We start from the raw sequence: 22,686 nt of genomic DNA on the forward strand, positions 1-22,686 counted from the left end.
ATACTCATGTAATACTCATACTAGAGAGAACATTGTATAATACTCATGTAATACTCATAGAATACTCATGTAATACTCATACTAGAGAGAACATTGTATAATACTCATGTAATACTCATACTAGAGAGAACATTATATAATACTCATGTAATACTCATACTAGAGAGAACATTGTATAATACTCATGTAATACTCATGTAATACTCATACTAGAGAGAACATTGTATAATACTCATGTAATACTCATAGAATACTCATGTAATACTCATACTAGAGAGAACATTGTATAATACTCATGTAATACTCATACTAGAGAGAACATTGTATAATACTCATGTAATACTCATACTAGAGAGAACATTATATAATACTCATGTAATACTCATGTAATACTCATGTAATACTCATACTAGAGAGAACATTATATAATACTCATGTAATACTCATAGAATACTCCTACAATACTCATACAATACTCATACAATACTCATGTAATACTCATACTAGAGAGAACATTGTATAATACTCATGTAATACTCATAGAATACTCATGTAATACTCATACTAGAGAGAACATTGTATAATACTCATGTAATACTCATACAATACTCATGTAATACCCATACTAGAGAGAACATTATATAATACTCATGTAATACTCATACTAGAGAGAACATTATATAATACTTATGTAATACTCATACTAGAGAGAATATTGTATAATACTCATTTAAAACCCATACAATACTCATGTAATACGCAGGTCTTTGATGCTGGGAGAGCATGGTGTGTTGTTGTTTGGCATAGCAAGCAGGGTAGCCCGCTCTATGAACTATCAAGGCGTCACAAATAGGCTTCTAACATTGTATAATACTCATGTAATACTCATACTAGAGAGAACATTGTATAATACTCATGTAATACTCATACTAGAGAGAACATTGTATAATACTCATGTAATACTCATACTAGAGAGAACATTGTATAATACTCATGTAATACTCATACTAGAGAGAACATTGTATAATACTCATGTAATACTCATGTAATACTCATACTAGAGAGAACATTGTATAATACTCATGTAATACTCATGTAATACTCATACTAGAGAGAACATTATATAATACTCATGTAATACTCATACAATACTCATACAATACTCATGTAATACTCATACTAGAGAGAACATTGTATAATACTCATGTAATACTCATACTAGAGAGAATATTGTATAATACTCATGTAATACTCATACTAGAGAGAACATTATATAATACTCATGTAATACTCATACTAGAGAGAATATTGTATAATACTCATGTAATACTCATACTAGAGAGAACATTGTATAATACTCATGTAATACTCATACTAGAGAGAACATTGTATAATACTCATGTAATACTCATACTAGAGAGAACATTATATAATACTCATGTAATACTCATACTAGAGAGAACATTGTATAATACTCATGTAATACTCATACTAGAGAGAACATTATATAATACTCATGTAATACTCATACTAGAGAGAACATTGTATAATACTCATGTAATACTCATACTAGAGAGAACATTATATAATACTCATGTAATACTCATACTAGAGAGAACATTATATAATACTCATGTAATACTCATGTAATACTCATACTAGAGAGAACATTATATAATACTCATGTAATACTCATACTAGAGAGAACATTATATAATACTCATGTAATACTCATACTAGAGAGAACATTGTATAATACTCATGTAATACTCATACTAGAGAGAACATTATATAATACTTATGTAATACTCATGTAATACTCATACTAGAGAGAACATTATATAATACTCATGTAATACTCATACTAGAGAGAACATTGTATAATACTCATGTAATACTCATACTAGAGAGAACATTATATAATACTCATGTAATACTCATGTAATACTCATACTAGAGAGAACATTATATAATACTCATGTAATACTCATACTAGAGAGAACATTGTATAATACTCATTTAAAACCCATACAATACTCATGTAATACGCAGGTCTTTGATGCTGGGAGAGCATGGTGTGTTGTTGTTTGGCATAGCAAGCAGGGTAGCCCGCTCTATGAACTATCAAGGCGTCACAAATAGGCTTCTACCTGGCTATACACGTTGTGCCTCATGACGTACACACTATCCCCCCATGTCTCACACACTTGCACCCCATTATCCATTTATTTCTATTGAGGCACTTCACTCATTACTGCCCCCTATATTTCACTTATAGTATTACACTTGCACACACACTATTCATTTATTATTTCTTACTACACATCCCATGCACCACACACCACTCCCCTCAAGACCAGTGGGAGTGGCTATTATTTTTTACTACACATCCCATGCACCACATGCCCCTCCCCTCAAGACCAGTGGGAGTGGCCATTATTATTTAAAGCACCTGCTCACTCCTTCATCAGCGTTTCTGACCTGGCTGTGTCCATTTGTAAGTATGGCCTTTTTCGGTGTTTTTATTTAATACTCATGTAATACTCATACTAGAGAGAACATTGTATAATACTCATGTAATACCCATGTAATAGTCATGTTATACGCATACAATACTCACGTTATGCTCATACAATACTGATGTAACACTCATATAATACTCATGTAATACCATTATATTCAGTGGAAATCTCTTATCAATAGACAGTGGCAAGGGAAGGAGCACAGTCCATTGTTCCCATGTGACTTTAGGGTCATCTTGGATAGAGTGTAAGTAGAAAGAGGCAGATTAAGGATCCCATTGGCTCTTTAGGAATTGTGGATCTTCTACAGCCCACAATTTGTATTACTCAGACATACACCCACCCTGGCACTGCATTATTCATCCATAAACCCACCCTGGCACTGCATTATTCATCCATACACCCACCCTGGCACTGCATTATTCATCCATACACCCACCCTGGCACTGCATTATTCAGACATACACCCACCCTGGCACTGCATTATTCATCTATACACCCACCCTGGCACTGCATTATTCATCCATACACCCACCCTGGCACTGCATTATTCATCCATACACCCACCCTGGCACTGCATTATTCATCCATACACCCACCCTGGCACTGCATTATTCGTCCATACACCCACCCTGGCACTGCTTTATTCATCCATACACCCACCCTGGCACTGCATTATTCATCCATACACCCACCCTGGCACTGCATTATTCAGACATACACCCACCCTGGCACTGCATTATTCAGACATACACCCACCCTGGCACTGCATTATTCATCCATACACCCATCCTGGCACTGCATTATTCATCCATACACCCACCCTGGCACTGCATTATTCATCCATACACCCACCCTGGCACTGCATTATTCGTCCATACACCCACCCTGGCACTGCTTTATTCATCCATACACCCACCCTGCCACTGCTTTATTCATCCATACACCAACACTGGCACTGCTTTATTCATCCATACACCTACCCTGGCACTGCATTATTCATCCATACACCCACCCTGGCACTGCATTATTCATCCATACACCCTCCCTGGCACTGCATTATTCATCCATACACCCTCCCTGGCACTGCATTATTCAGACATACACCCACCCTGGCACTGCTTTATTCATCCATACACCCACCCTGGCACTGCATTATTCATCCATACACCCACCCTGGCACTGCATTATTCATCCATACACCCTCCCTGGCACTGCTTTGTTCATCCATACACCTACCCTGGCACTGCTTTATTCATCCATACACCTACCCTGGCACTGCATTATTCATCCATACACCCACCCTGGCACTGCTTTATTCATCCATACACCCACCGTGCCACTGCTTTATTCATCCATACACCAACACTGGCACTACTTTATTCATCCATACACCTACCCTGGCACTGCATTATTCATCCATACACCCATCCTGGCACTGCATTATTCATCCATACACCCTCCCTGGCACTGCATTATTCATCCATACACCCACCCTGGCACTGCTTTATTCAGACATACACCCACCCTGGCACTGCTTTATTCATCCATACACCCACCCTGGCACTGCATTTTTCATCCATACACCCTCCCTGGCACTGCATTATTCATCCATACACCAACACTGGCACTGCTTTGTTCATCCATACACCCACCCTGGCACTGCATTATTCATCCATACACCTACCCTGGCACTGCATTATTCAGCCATACACCCTCCCTGGCACTGCATTATTCATCCATACACCAACACTGGCACTGCATTATTCAACCATACACCTACCCTGGCACTGCATTATTCAGCCATACACCCTCCCTGGCACTGCTTTATTCATCCATACACCTACCCTGGCACTGCTTTATTCATCCATACACCTACCCTGGCACTGCATTATTCATCCATACACCCACCCTGACACTGCTTTATCCATCCATACACCCACCCTGGCACTGCTTTATTCATCCATACACCAACACTGGCACTACTTTATTCATCCATACACCTACCCTGGCACTGCATTATTCATCCATACACCTACCCTGGCACTGCATTATTCATCCATACACCCACCCTGGCACTGCATTATTCATCCATACACCTACCCTGGCACTGCATTATTCATCCATACACCCTCCCTGGCACTGCATTATTCATCCATACACCCTCCCTGGCACTGCATTATTCATCCATACACCCTCCCTGGCACTGCATTATTCATCCATACACCTACCCTGGCACTGCATTATTCATCCATGCACCCTCCCTGGCACTGCTTTATTCATCCATACACCCACCCTGGCACTGCATTATTCATCCATACACCCACCCTGGCACTGCATTATTCATCCATACACCTACCCTGGCACTGCATTATTCATCCATACACCTACCCTGGCACTGCATTATTCATCCATACACCTACCCTGGCACTGCATTATTCATCCATACACCAACACTGGCACTGCTTTATTCAGCCATACACCAACACTGGCACTGCTTTATTCAGCCATACACCCACCCTGGCACTGCTTTATTAAGCCATACACCCACCCTGGCACTGCTTTATTCATCAATACACCCACCCTGGCACTGCTTTATTCAGCCATACACCCACCCTGGCACTGCTTTATTCAGCCGTACACCAACACTGGCACTACTTTATTCATCCATACACCTACCCTGGCACTGCATTATTCAGCCATACACCAACACTGGCACTGCTTTATTCATCCATACTCCCACCCTGGCACTGCATTATTCATCCATACACCCACCCTGGCACTGCATTATTCATCCATACACCCACCCTGGCACTGCATTATTCATCCATACACCAACGCTGGCACTGCTTTATTCATCCATACACCTACTCTGGCACTGCATTATTCATCCATACACCCACCCTGGCACTGTATTATTCATCCATACACCCTCCCTGGCACTGCATTATTCATCCATACACCCTCCCTGGCACTACATTATTCATCCATACACCCTCCCTGGCACTGCATTATTCATCCATACTCCCACCCTGGCACTGCATTATTCATCCATACACCCACCCTGGCACTGCATTATTCATCCATACACCCACCCTGGCACTGCATTATTCAGCCATACACCCACCCTGGCACTGCATTATTCAGCCATACACCAACACTGGCACTGCTTTATTCATCCATACTCCCACCCTGGCACTGCATTATTCATCCATACACCCACCCTGGCACTGCATTATTCATCCATACACCCACCCTGGCACTGCATTATTCATCCATACACCAACACTGGCACTGCTTTATTCATCCATACACCTACTCTGGCACTGCATTATTCATCCATACACCCACCCTGGCACTGTATTATTCATCCATACACCCTCCCTGGCACTGCATTATTCATCCATACACCCTCCCTGGCACTACATTATTCATCCATACACCCTCCCTGGCACTGCATTATTCATCCATACTCCCACCCTGGCACTGCATTATTCATCCATACACCCACCCTGGCACTGCATTATTCATCCATACACCCACCCTGGCACTGCATTATTCATCCATACACCAACACTGGCACTGCTTTACTCATCCATACACCTACTCTGGCACTGCATTATTCATCCATACACCCACCCTGGCACTGCATTATTCATCCATACACCCTCCCTGGCACTGCATTATTCATCCATACACCCTCCCTGGCACTACATTATTCATCCATACACCCTCCCTGGCACTGCATTATTCATCCATACACCCTCCCTGGCACTGCATTATTCATCCATACACCCTCCCTGGCACTACATTATTCATCCATACACCCTCCCTGGCACTGCATTATTCATCCATACTCCCACCCTGGCACTGCATTATTCATCCATACACCCACCCTGGCACTGCATTATTCATCCATACACCCACCCTGGCACTGCATTATTCATCCATACACCAACACTGGCACTGCTTTATTCATCCATACACCTACTCTGGCACTGCATTATTCATCCATACACCCACCCTGGCACTGCATTATTCATCCATACACCCTCCCTGGCACTGCATTATTCATCCATACACCCTCCCTGGCACTACATTATTCATCCATACACCCTCCCTGGCACTGCATTATTCATCCATACACCCACCCTGGCACTGCATTATTCATCCATACACCAACACTGGCACTACTTTATTCATCCATACACCTACCATGGCACTGCATTATTCATCCATACACCCACCCTGGCACTGCATTATTCATCCATACACCCACCCTGGCACTGCATTATTCATCCATACACCAACACTGGCACTGCTTTATTCATCCAAACACCTACCCTGGCACTGCATTATTCATCCATACACCCACCCTGGCAATGCTTTATTCATCCATACACCCACCCTGGCACTGCATTATTCATCCATACACCCACCCTGGCACTGCATTATTCATCCATACACCAACACTGGCACTACTTTATTCATCCATACACCTACCGTGGCACTGCATTATTCATCCATACACCCACCGTGGCACTGCTTTATTCATCCATACACCCTCCCTGGCACTGCTTTATTCAGACATACACCAACACTGGCACTGCTTTATTCAGCCATACACCCACCCTGGCACTGCATTATTCATCCATACACCCACCGTGGCACTGCATTATTCATCCATACACCTACCCTGGCACTGCATTATTCATCAATACACCCACCGTGGCACTGCATTATTCATCCATACACCTACCCTGGCACTGCTTTATTCATCAATACACCCACCCTGGCACTGCATTATTCATCCATACACCTACCCTGGCACTGCTTTATTCATCCATACACCTACCCTGGCACTGCATTATTCATCCATACACCTACCCTGGCAATGCTTTATTTATCCATGCACCTACCCTGGCACTGCTTTATTCAGCCATACACCAACACTGGCACTGCTTTATTCAGCCATACACCCACCCTGGCACTGCTTTATTCAGCCATACACCCACGCTGGCACTGCATTATTCATCCATACACCTACCCTGGCACTGCATTATTCATCCATACACCTACCCTGGCACTGCATTATTCAGCCATACACCTACCCTGGCAATGCTTTATTCATCCATACACCAACACTGGCACTGCTTTATTCAGCCATACACCAACACTGGCACTGCTTTATTCAGCCATACACCCACCCTGGCACTGCTTTATTCAGCCATACACCCACCCTGGCACTGCATTATTCATCCATACACCCACCCTGGCACTGCTTTATTCAGCCATACACCCACCCTGGCACTGCTTTATTCAGCCGTACACCAACACTGGCACTACTTTATTCATCCATACACCTACCCTGGTACTGCATTATTCATCCATACACCTACCCTGGCACTGCATTATTCATCCATACACCCACCCTGGCACTGCTTTATTCAGACATACACCAACACTGGCACTGCTTTATTCAGCCATACACCCACCCTGGCACTGCATTATTCATCCATACACCCACCGTGGCACTGCATTATTCATCCATACACCCTCCCTGGCACTGCATTATTCATCCATACACCCTCCCTGGCACTGCATTATTCAGCCATACACCCACCCTGGCACTGCATTATTCATCCATACACCCACCGTGGCACTGCATTATTCATCCATACACCCTCCCTGGCACTGCTTTATTCATCCATACACCTACCCTGGCACTGCATTATTCATCCATACACCCACCGTGGCACTGCTTTATTCATCCATACACCAGCACTGGCACTGCTTTATTCAGACATACACCAACACTGGCACTGCTTTATTCAGCCATACACCCACCCTGGCACTGCATTATTCATCCATACACCCACCGTGGCACTGCATTATTCATCCATACACCTACCCTGGCACTGCATTATTCATCCATACACCCACCGTGGCACTGCATTATTCATCTATACACCTACCCTGGCACTGCTTTATTCATCCATACACCCACCCTGGCACTGCTTTATTCATCTATACACCTACCCTGGCAATGCTTTATTCATCCATACACCCACCCTGGCACTGCTTTATTAAGCCATACACCAACACTGGCACTGCTTTATTCAGCCATACACCCTCCCTGGCACTGCATTATTCATCTATACACCTACCCTGGCAATGCTTTATTCATCCATACACCCACCCTGGCACTGCTTTATTAAGCCATACACCAACACTGGCACTGCTTTAATCAGCCATACACCCTCCCTGGCACTGCTTTATTCAGACATACACCCACCCTGGCACTGCTTTATTCAGCCATACACCCTCCCTGGCACTGCTTTATTCATCAATACACCCACCCTGGCACTGCTTTATTCAGCCATACACCCACCCTGGCACTGCTTTATTAAGCCATACACCAACACTGGCACTGCTTTATTCAGCCATACACCCACCCTGGCACTGCTTTATTCATCAATACACCCTCCCTGGCACTGCTTTATTCAGCCATACACCCACCCTGGCACTGCTTTATCCAGCCATACACCCACCCTGGCACTGCTTTATTCAGCCATACACCCTCCATGGCACTGCTTTATCCAGCCATACACCCTCCCTGGCACTGCTTTATTCAGCCATACACCCTCCCTGGCACTGCTTTATTCAGCCATACACCCTCCCTGGCACTGCTTTATTTAGCCATACACCCACCCTGGCACTGCTTTATTCATCCATACACCCACCCTGGCACTGCTTTATTCAGCCATACACCAAAACTGGCACTGCTTTATTCAGCCATACACCAACACTGGCACTGCTTTATTCAGCCATACATCCACCCTGGCACTGCTTTATTCAGCCATACACCAACACTGGCACTACTTTATTCATCCATACACCAACACTGGCACTGCTTTATTCATCCATACACCCACCCTGGCACTGCTTTATTCAGCCATACACCAACACTGGCACTGCTTTATTCAGCCATACACCCACCCTGGCACTGCTTTATTCAGCCATACACCCACCCTGGCACTGCTTTATTCAGCCATACACCCACCCTGGCACTGCTTTATTCAGCCATACACCAACACTGGCACTACTTTATTCAGCCATACACCCTCCCTGGCACTGCTTTATTCATCCATACACCTACCCTGGCACTGCTTTATTCATCCATACACCCTCCCTGGCACTGCATTATTCATCCATACACCAACACTGGCACTGCTTTATTCAGCCATACACCCACCCTGGCACTGCTTTATTCATCCATACACCAACACTGGCACTGCTTTATTCAGCCATACACCCTCCCTGGCACTGCTTTATTCATCCATACACCCTCCCTGGCACTGCATTATTCATCCATACACCAACACTGGCACTGCTTTATTCAGCCATACACCAACACTGGCACTGCTTTATTCAGCCATACACCCACCCTGGCACTGCTTTATTCAGCCATACACCCACCCTGGCACTGCTTTATTCAGCCATACACCAACACTGGCACTGCTTTATTCAGCCATACACCCACCCTGGCACTGCTTTATTCAGCCATACACCCTCCCTGGCACTGCTTTATTCAGCCATACACCCTCCCTGGCACTGCTTTATTCAGCCATACACCCACCCTGGCACTGCTTTATTCAGCCATACACCCACCCTGGCACTGCTTTATTCAGCATACTACTGCCCTTTGATTAAATAACTGGGCAATTTCTTTATTGATGCCCTACAGGTTTATGCCCTACACAACTGCCCATTTAGCCCGTCATATAATTCTTGGTAGTTTTGGAATAGAACATTATATAGTAAATCCAAGGAATCAACTTGAAGCAAAGAAGTTAGGAGGGAATATTGTCTACTGGTTTAAATTAACCAGATTCTTCTATATTAGGACCCCCAGGTTTACCAGGTCCTCCTGGGCCAATTGGAAGAACAGGGCCACAAGGACCACCAGGGCCACATGGACCACCTGGGAAAAATGGAGTTCCTGGAAAGGAAGGACCTATAGGACCACCAGGTGAGGTTTCTATATCCCCGCCTTATGGGACATCTACGAGAACAATGTATGTGGTGAGGTCTGCATGGAGTAGGGGGGATATACCTTATGATATGGTCATGGGGTAGAGTAGTCATGTTTTCCTGTGACAGGAATGAATAAGATCTATGCTCTTGATGTATTTAGTCAGGTTATATATTGTCTAGTCCAGTTAAATAAGAATTCCCCATTACATTCAGCAACATGTAGAGACAATGTGGATCTCCAACTTTACTGACGTTTTCATGTTTAGGAGCAGATTGTGTAAGATTTTGATTTAGCCCCAACACTGGCTATAGGGGAATATTTTATAAATGAAATGACCCCCAATACAATCACGTGAGCTATATAAAATGATATGAACCGTGTGGTAAAATGTACCATATAAATAGATAGCACCATAAACCGCCGCGGGCCTCAAGATACAAACACGCTAAAGAAAGAAGATAATAGGAATGAACGTGCGCCCATCACATGGTCTGTCTGTCAGGATTTATTCTATGCTTGATACATGTGTTTTTTATGTATTTTTGTTAATAGGACTGCAAGGAGAACAAGGTGAGACTGATTTACCAAGGAATATAAAGTCTGTAAAGTATGAGAAAGGTTTAGAGATTGAAACATACATAGATGAAGGAAAAAGAGATATCATCACTAGATCATTACATACATGGACAGGAGAACATCAGATATCACCACTAGATCATTACATACATGGACAGGAGAACATCAGATATCACCACTAGATCATTACATACATGGACAGGAGAACATCAGATATCACCACTAGATCATTACATACATGACAGGAGAACATCAGATATCACCACTAGATCATTACATACATGGACAGGAGAACATCAGATATCATCACTAGATCATTACATACATGGACAGGAGAACATCAGATATCATCACTAGATCATTACATACATGGACAGGAGAACATCAGATATCACCACTAGATCATTACATACATGTACAGGAGGACATCAGATATCACCACTAGATCATTACATACATGGACAGGAGAACATCAGATATCACCACTAGATCATTACATACATGGACAGGAGAACATCAGATATCACCACTAGATCATTACATACATGGACAGGAGAACATCAGATATCACCACTAGATCATTACATACATGACAGGAGAACACCAGATATCATCACTAGATCATTACATACATGGACAGGAGAACATCAGATATCACCACTAGATCATTACATACATGACAGGAGAACATCAGATATCACCACTAGATCATTACATACATGACAGGAGAACATCAGATATCATCACTAGATCATTACATACATGGACAGGAGAACATCAGATATCACCACTAGATCATTACATACATGGACAGGAGAACATCAGATATCATCACTAGATCATTACATACATGGACAGGAGAACATCAGATATCATCACTAGATCATTACATACATGGACAGGAGAACATCAGATATCATCACTAGATCATTACATACATGGACAGGAGAACATCAGATATCATCACTAGATCATTACATACATGGACAGGAGGACATCAGATATCACCACTAGATCATTACATACATGGACAGGAGAACATCAGATATCACCACTAGATCATTACATACATGTACAGGAGGACATCAGATATCACCACTAGATCATTACATACATGGACAGGAGAACATCAGATATCACCACTAGATCATTACATACATGGACAGGAGAACATCAGATATCACCACTAGATCATTACATACATGACAGGAGAACATCAGATATCACCACTAGATCATTACATACATGGACAGGAGAACATCAGATATCATCACTAGATCATTACATACATGGACAGGAGAACATCAGATATCATCACTAGATCATTACATACATGGACAGGAGAACATCAGATATCACCACTAGATCATTACATACATGTACAGGAGGACATCAGATATCACCACTAGATCATTACATACATGGACAGGGGAACATCAGATATCATCACTAGATCATTACATACATGGACAGGAGAACATCAGATATCACCACTAGATCATTACACACATGGACAGGAGAACATCAGATATCACCACTAGATCATTACATACATGTACAGGAGAACATCAGATATCACCACTAGATCATTACATACATGGACAGGGGAACATCAGATATCATCACTAGATCATTATATACATGGACAGGAGAACATCAGATATCACCACTAGATCATTACATACATGGACAGGAGAACATCAGATATCACTACTAGATCATTACATACATGACAGGAGAACATCAGATATCACCACTAGATCATTACATACATGGACAGGAGAACATCAGATATCATCACTAGATCATTACATACATGGACAGGAGAACATCAGATATCACCACTAGATCATTACATACATGGACAGGAGAACATCAGATATCATCACTAGATCATTACATACATGACAGGGGAACATCAGATATCACCACTAGATCATTACATACATGGACAGGAGAACATCAGATATCATCACTAGATCATTACATACATGACAGGGGAACATCAGATATCACCACTAGATCATTACATACATGGACAGGAGAACATCAGATATCATCACTAGATCATTACATACATGACAGGAGAACATCAGATATCATCACTAGATCATTACATACATGACAGGAGAACATCAGATATCACCACTAGATCATTACATACATGGACAGGAGAACATCAGACATCATCACTAGATCATTACATACATGACAGGAGAACATCAGATATCATCACTAGATCATTACATTCATGACAGGAGAACATCAGATATCACCACTAGATCATTACATACATGGACAGGAGAACATCAGATATCACCACTAGATCATTACATACATGGACAGGAGAACATCAGATATCACCACTAGATCATTACATACATGGACAGGAGAACATCAGATATCACCACTAGATCATTACATACATGGACAGGAGAACATCAGATATCATCACTAGATCATTACATACATGACAGGAGAACATCAGATATCACCACTAGATCATTACATACATGACAGGAGAACATCAGATGTCACCACTAGATCATTACATACATGACAGGAGAACATCAGATATCATCACTAGATCATTACATACATGGACAGGAGAACATCAGATATCATCACTAGATCATTACATACATGACAGGAGAACATCAGATATCACCACTAGATCATTACATACATGGACAGGAGAACATCAGATATCATCACTAGATCATTACATACATGGACAGGAGAACATCAGATATCACCACTAGATCATTACATACATGGACAGGAGAACATCAGATATCATCACTAGATCATTACATACATGACAGGAGAACATCAGATATCACCACTAGATCATTACATACATGTACAGGAGGACATCAGATATCACCACTAGATCATTACATACATGGACAGGAGAACATCAGATATCACTAGATCATTACATACATGGACAGGAGAACATCAGATATCATCACTAGATCATTACATACATGGACAGGAGAACATCAGATATCACCACTAGATCATTACATACATGGACAGGAGAACATCAGATATCATCACTAGATCATTACATACATGGACAGGAGAACATCAGATATCACCACTAGATCATTACATACATGGACAGGAGAACATCAGATATCATCACTAGATCATTACATACATGTACAGGAGAACATCAGATATCACCACTAGATCATTACATACATGACAGGAGAACATCAGATATCACCACTAGATCATTACATACATGACAGGAGAACATCAGATATCACCACTAGATCATTACATACATGGACAGGGGAACATCAGATATCATCACTAGATCATTACATACATGGACAGGAGAACATCAGATATCACCACTAGATCATTACACACATGGACAGGAGAACATCAGATATCACCACTAGATCATTACATACATGTACAGGAGAACATCAGATATCACCACTAGATCATTACATACATGGACAGGGGAACATCAGATATCACCACTAGATCATTACATACATGTACAGGAGAACATCAGATATCATCACTAGATCATTACATACATGAACAGGAGAACATCAGATATCATCACTAGATCATTACATACATGGACAGGGGAACATCAGATATCATCACTAGATCATTACATACATGGACGGGAGAACATCAGATATCATCACTAGATCATTACATACATGGACAGGAGAACATCAGATATCACCACTAGATCATTACATACATGTACAGGAGAACATCAGATATCATCACTAGATCATTACATACATGGACAGGAGAAAATCAGATATCACCACTAGATCATTACATACATGTACAGGAGAACATCAGATATCATCACTAGATCATTACATACATGACAGGAGAACATCAGATATCACCACTAGATCATTACATACATGACAGGAGAACATCAGATATCATCACTAGATCATTACATACATGGACAGGAGAACATCAGATATCATCACTAGATCATTACATACATGGACAGGAGAACATCAGATATCATCACTAGATCATTACATACATGACAGGGGAACATCAGATATCATCACTAGATCATTACATACATGACAGGAGAACATCAGATATCACCACTAGATCATTACATACATGCACAGGAGAACATCAGATATCACCACTAGATCATTACATACATGGACAGGAGAACATCAGATATCACCACTAGATCATTACATACATGACAGGAGAACATCAGATATCACCACTAGATCATTACATACATGGACAGGAGAACATCAGATATCATCACTAGATCATTACATACATGTACAGGAGAACATCAGATATCATCACTAGATCATTACATACATGGACAGGAGAAAATCAGATATCACCACTAGATCATTACATACATGTACAGGAGAACATCAGATATCATCACTAGATCATTACATACATGACAGGAGAACATCAGATATCACCACTAGATCATTACATACATGACAGGAGAACATCAGATATCACCACTAGATCATTACATACATGACAGGGGAACATCAGATATCATCACTAGATCATTACATACATGGACAGGAGAACATCAGATATCACCACTAGATCATTACATACATGGACAGGAGAACATCAGATATCACCACTAGATCATTACATACATGACAGGAGAACATCAGATATCATCACTAGATCATTACATACATGACAGGAGAACATCAGATATCACCACTAGATCATTACATACATGGACAGGAGAACATCAGATATCACCACTAGATCATTACATACATGGACAGGAGAACATCAGATATCATCACTAGATCATTACATACATGGACAGGAGAACATCAGATATCACCACTAGATCATTACACGCATGTACAGGAGAACATCAGATATCACCACTAGATCATTACATACATGGACAGGAGAACATCAGATATCATCACTAGATCATTACATACATGGACAGGAGAACATCAGATATCATCACTAGATCATTACATACATGGACAGGAGAACATCAGATATCATCACTAGATCATTACATACATGACAGGAGAACATCAGATATCATCACTAGATCATTACATACATGACAGGAGAAAATCAGATATCATCACTAGATCATTACATACATGGACAGGGGAACATCAGATATCATCACTAGATCATTACACGCATGTACAGGAGAACATCAGATATCACCACTAGATCATTACATACATGGACAGGAGAACATCAGATATCACCACTAGATCATTACATACATGACAGGAGAACGTCAGATATCACCACTAGATCATTACATACATGGACAGGAGAACATCAGATATCATCACTAGATCATTACATACATGGACAGGAGAACATCAGATATCACCACTAGATCATTACATACATGGACAGGAGAGCATCAGATATCACCACTAGATCATTACATACATGACAGGAGAACATCAGATATCATCACTAGATCATTACATACATGTACAGGAGAACATCAGATATCACCACTAGATCATTACATACATGGACAGGAGAACATCAGATATCACCACTAGATCATTACATACATGACAGGAGAACATCAGATATCACCACTAGATCATTACATACATGACGGGAGAACATCAGATATCACCACTAGATCATTACATACATGGACAGGAGAACATCAGATATCACCACTAGATCATTACATACATGACAGGGGAACATCAGATATCACCACTAGATCATTACATACATGGACAGGAGAACATCAGATATCATCACTAGATCATTACATACATGGACAGGAGAACATCAGATATCATCACTAGATCATTACATACATGGACAGGAGAACATCAGATATCATCACTAGATCATTACATACATGACAGGGGAACATCAGATATCACCACTAGATCATTACATACATGGACAGGAGAACATCAGATATCATCACTAGATCATTACATACATGGACAGGGGAACATCAGATATCATCACTAGATCATTACATACATGTACAGGAGGACATCAGATATCACCACTAGATCATTACATACATGACAGGAGAACATCAGATATCACCACTAGATCATTACATACATGTACAGGAGAACATCAGATATCACCACTAGATCATTACATACATGTACAGGAGAACATCAGATATCACCACTAGATCATTACATACATGGACAGGAGAACATCAGATATCATCACTATATCATTACATACATGGACAGGAGAACATCAGATATCATCACTAGATCATTACATACATGGACAGGAGAACATCAGATATCACCACTAGATCATTACATACATGACAGGGGAACATCAGATATCACCACTAGATCATTACATACATGGACAGGAGAACATCAGATATCATCACTAGATCATTACATACATGGACAGGAGAACATCAGATATCATCACTAGATCATTACATACATGGACAGGAGAACATCAGATATCATCACTAGATCATTACATACATGGACAGGAGAACATCAGATATCACCACTAGATCATTACATACATGACAGGAGAACATCAGATGTCACCACTAGATCATTACATACATGACAGGAGAACATCAGATATCACCACTAGATCATTACATACATGACAGGAGAACATCAGATATCACCACTAGATCATTACATACATGACAGGAGAACATCCGATATCACCACTAGATCATTACATACATGACAGGAGAACATCAGATATCACCACTAGATCATTACATACATGACAGGAGAACATCAGATATCATCACTAGATCATTACATACATGGACAGGAGAACATCAGATATCACCACTAGATCATTACATACATGGACAGGAGAACATCAGATATCACCACTAGATCATTACATACATGGACAGGAGAACATCAGATATCACCACTAAATCATTACATACATGGACAGGAGAACATCAGATATCACCACTAGATCATTACATACATGGACAGGAGAACATCAGATATCACCACTAGATCATTACATACATGACAGGAGAACACCAGATATCATCACTAGATCATTACATACATGGACAGGAGAACATCAGATATCACCACTAGATCATTACATACATGACAGGAGAACATCAGATATCACCACTAGATCATTACATACATGACAGGAGAACATCAGATATCATCACTAGATCATTACATACATGGACAGGAGAACATCAGATATCACCACTAGATCATTACATACATGGACAGGAGAACATCAGATATCATCACTAGATCATTACATACATGGACAGGAGAACATCAGATATCATCACTAGATCATTACATACATGGACAGGAGAACATCAGATATCATCACTAGATCATTACATACATGGACAGGAGAACATCAGATATCATCACTAGATCATTACATACATGGACAGGAGGACATCAGATATCACCACTAGATCATTACATACATGGACAGGAGAACATCAGATATCACCACTAGATCATTACATACATGTACAGGAGGACATCAGATATCACCACTAGATCATTACATACATGGACAGGAGAACATCAGATATCACCACTAGATCATTACATACATGGACAGGAGAACATCAGATATCACCACTAGATCATTACATACATGACAGGAGAACATCAGATATCACCACTAGATCATTACATACATGGACAGGAGAACATCAGATATCATCACTAGATCATTACATACATGGACAGGAGAACATCAGATATCACCACTAGATCATTACATACATGTACAGGAGGACATCAGATATCACCACTAGATCATTACATACATGGACAGGAGAACATCAGATATCACCACTAGATCATTACATACATGGACAGGAGAACATCAGATATCATCACTAGATCATTACATACATGGACAGGAGAACATCAGATATCATCACTAGATCATTATATACATGGACAGGAGAACATCAGATATCACCACTAGATCATTACATACATGGACAGGAGAACATCAGATATCACTACTAGATCATTACATACATGACAGGAGAACATCAGATATCACCACTAGATCATTACATACATGGACAGGAGAACATCAGATATCATCACTAGATCATTACATACATGGACAGGAGAACATCAGATATCACCACTAGATCATTACATACATGGACAGGAGAACATCAGATATCATCACTAGATCATTACATACATGACAGGGGAACATCAGATATCACCACTAGATCATTACATACATGGACAGGAGAACATCAGATATCATCACTAGATCATTACATACATGACAGGGGAACATCAGATATCACCACTAGATCATTACATACATGGACAGGAGAACATCAGATATCATCACTAGATCATTACATACATGACAGGAGAACATCAGATATCATCACTAGATCATTACATACATGACAGGAGAACATCAGATATCACCACTAGATCATTACATACATGGACAGGAGAACATCAGACATCATCACTAGATCATTACATACATGACAGGAGAACATCAGATATCATCACTAGATCATTACATTCATGACAGGAGAACATCAGATATCACCACTAGATCATTACATACATGGACAGGAGAACATCAGATATCACCACTAGATCATTACATACATGGACAGGAGAACATCAGATATCACCACTAGATCATTACATACATGGACAGGAGAACATCAGATATCACCACTAGATCATTACATACATGGACAGGAGAACATCAGATATCATCACTAGATCATTACATACATGACAGGAGAACATCAGATATCACCACTAGATCATTACATACATGACAGGAGAACATCAGATGTCACCACTAGATCATTACATACATGACAGGAGAACATCAGATATCATCACTAGATCATTACATACATGGACAGGAGAACATCAGATATCATCACTAGATCATTACATACATGACAGGAGAACATCAGATATCACCACTAGATCATTACATACATGGACAGGAGAACATCAGATATCATCACTAGATCATTACATACATGGACAGGAGAACATCAGATATCACCACTAGATCATTACATACATGGACAGGAGAACATCAGATATCATCACTAGATCATTACATACATGACAGGAGAACATCAGATATCACCACTAGATCATTACATACATGTACAGGAGGACATCAGATATCACCACTAGATCATTACATACATGGACAGGAGAACATCAGATATCACTAGATCATTACATACATGGACAGGAGAACATCAGATATCATCACTAGATCATTACATACATGGACAGGAGAACATCAGATATCACCACTAGATCATTACATACATGGACAGGAGAACATCAGATATCATCACTAGATCATTACATACATGGACAGGAGAACATCAGATATCACCACTAGATCATTACATACATGGACAGGAGAACATCAGATATCACCACTAGATCATTACATACATGACAGGAGAACATCAGATATCACCACTAGATCATTACATACATGGACAGGGGAACATCAGATATCATCACTAGATCATTACATACATGGACAGGAGAACATCAGATATCACCACTAGATCATTACACACATGGACAGGAGAACATCAGATATCACCACTAGATCATTACATACATGTACAGGAGAACATCAGATATCACCACTAGATCATTACATACATGGACAGGGGAACATCAGATATCACCACTAGATCATTACATACATGTACAGGAGAACATCAGATATCATCACTAGATCATTACATACATGAACAGGAGAACATCAGATATCATCACTAGATCATTACATACATGGACAGGGGAACATCAGATATCATCACTAGATCATTACATACATGGACGGGAGAACATCAGATATCATCACTAGATCATTACATACATGGACAGGAGAACATCAGATATCACCACTAGATCATTACATACATGTACAGGAGAACATCAGATATCATCACTAGATCATTACATACATGGACAGGAGAAAATCAGATATCACCACTAGATCATTACATACATGTACAGGAGAACATCAGATATCATCACTAGATCATTACATACATGACAGGAGAACATCAGATATCACCACTAGATCATTACATACATGACAGGAGAACATCAGATATCATCACTAGATCATTACATACATGGACAGGAGAACATCAGATATCATCACTAGATCATTACATACATGGACAGGAGAACATCAGATATCATCACTAGATCATTACATACATGACAGGGGAACATCAGATATCATCACTAGATCATTACATACATGACAGGAGAACATCAGATATCACCACTAGATCATTACATACATGCACAGGAGAACATCAGATATCACCACTAGATCATTACATACATGGACAGGAGAACATCAGATATCACCACTAGATCATTACATACATGACAGGAGAACATCAGATATCACCACTAGATCATTACATACATGGACAGGAGAACATCAGATATCATCACTAGATCATTACATACATGTACAGGAGAACATCAGATATCATCACTAGATCATTACATACATGGACAGGAGAAAATCAGATATCACCACTAGATCATTACATACATGTACAGGAGAACATCAGATATCATCACTAGATCATTACATACATGACAGGAGAACATCAGATATCACCACTAGATCATTACATACATGACAGGAGAACATCAGATATCACCACTAGATCATTACATACATGACAGGGGAACATCAGATATCATCACTAGATCATTACATACATGGACAGGAGAACATCAGATATCACCACTAGATCATTACATACATGGACAGGAGAACATCAGATATCACCACTAGATCATTACATACATGACAGGAGAACATCAGATATCATCACTAGATCATTACATACATGACAGGAGAACATCAGATATCACCACTAGATCATTACATACATGGACAGGAGAACATCAGATATCACCACTAGATCATTACATACATGGACAGGAGAACATCAGATATCATCACTAGATCATTACATACATGGACAGGAGAACATCAGATATCACCACTAGATCATTACACGCATGTACAGGAGAACATCAGATATCACCACTAGATCATTACATACATGGACAGGAGAACATCAGATATCATCACTAGATCATTACATACATGGACAGGAGAACATCAGATATCATCACTAGATCATTACATACATGGACAGGAGAACATCAGATATCATCACTAGATCATTACATACATGACAGGAGAACATCAGATATCATCACTAGATCATTACATACATGACAGGAGAACATCAGATATCATCACTAGATCATTACATACATGGACAGGGGAACATCAGATATCATCACTAGATCATTACACGCATGTACAGGAGAACATCAGATATCACCACTAGATCATTACATACATGGACAGGAGAACATCAGATATCACCACTAGATCATTACATACATGACAGGAGAACGTCAGATATCACCACTAGATCATTACATACATGGACAGGAGAACATCAGATATCATCACTAGATCATTACA

General features: G+C 40.5%; 1 protein-coding gene across 1 annotated transcript in view; it reads left to right on the top strand.

Annotated features, from left to right (window-relative positions):
* Positions 1-22,686, top strand: part of EMILIN1 (elastin microfibril interfacer 1) — a 76,061-nt gene that overhangs the window by 38,562 nt on the left and 14,813 nt on the right. The window contains exons 4-5 of the mRNA XM_075849272.1: positions 10,429-10,554; positions 11,113-11,130. Coding sequence (XP_075705387.1) covers positions 10,429-10,554; positions 11,113-11,130 — 144 coding nt within the window. The remainder of the gene's footprint in view (positions 1-10,428; positions 10,555-11,112; positions 11,131-22,686) is intronic.

This window comes from Rhinoderma darwinii, unplaced genomic scaffold, assembly GCF_050947455.1.
Source record: "Rhinoderma darwinii isolate aRhiDar2 unplaced genomic scaffold, aRhiDar2.hap1 Scaffold_728, whole genome shotgun sequence".
Lineage (NCBI taxonomy): Eukaryota > Metazoa > Chordata > Amphibia > Anura > Rhinodermatidae > Rhinoderma > Rhinoderma darwinii.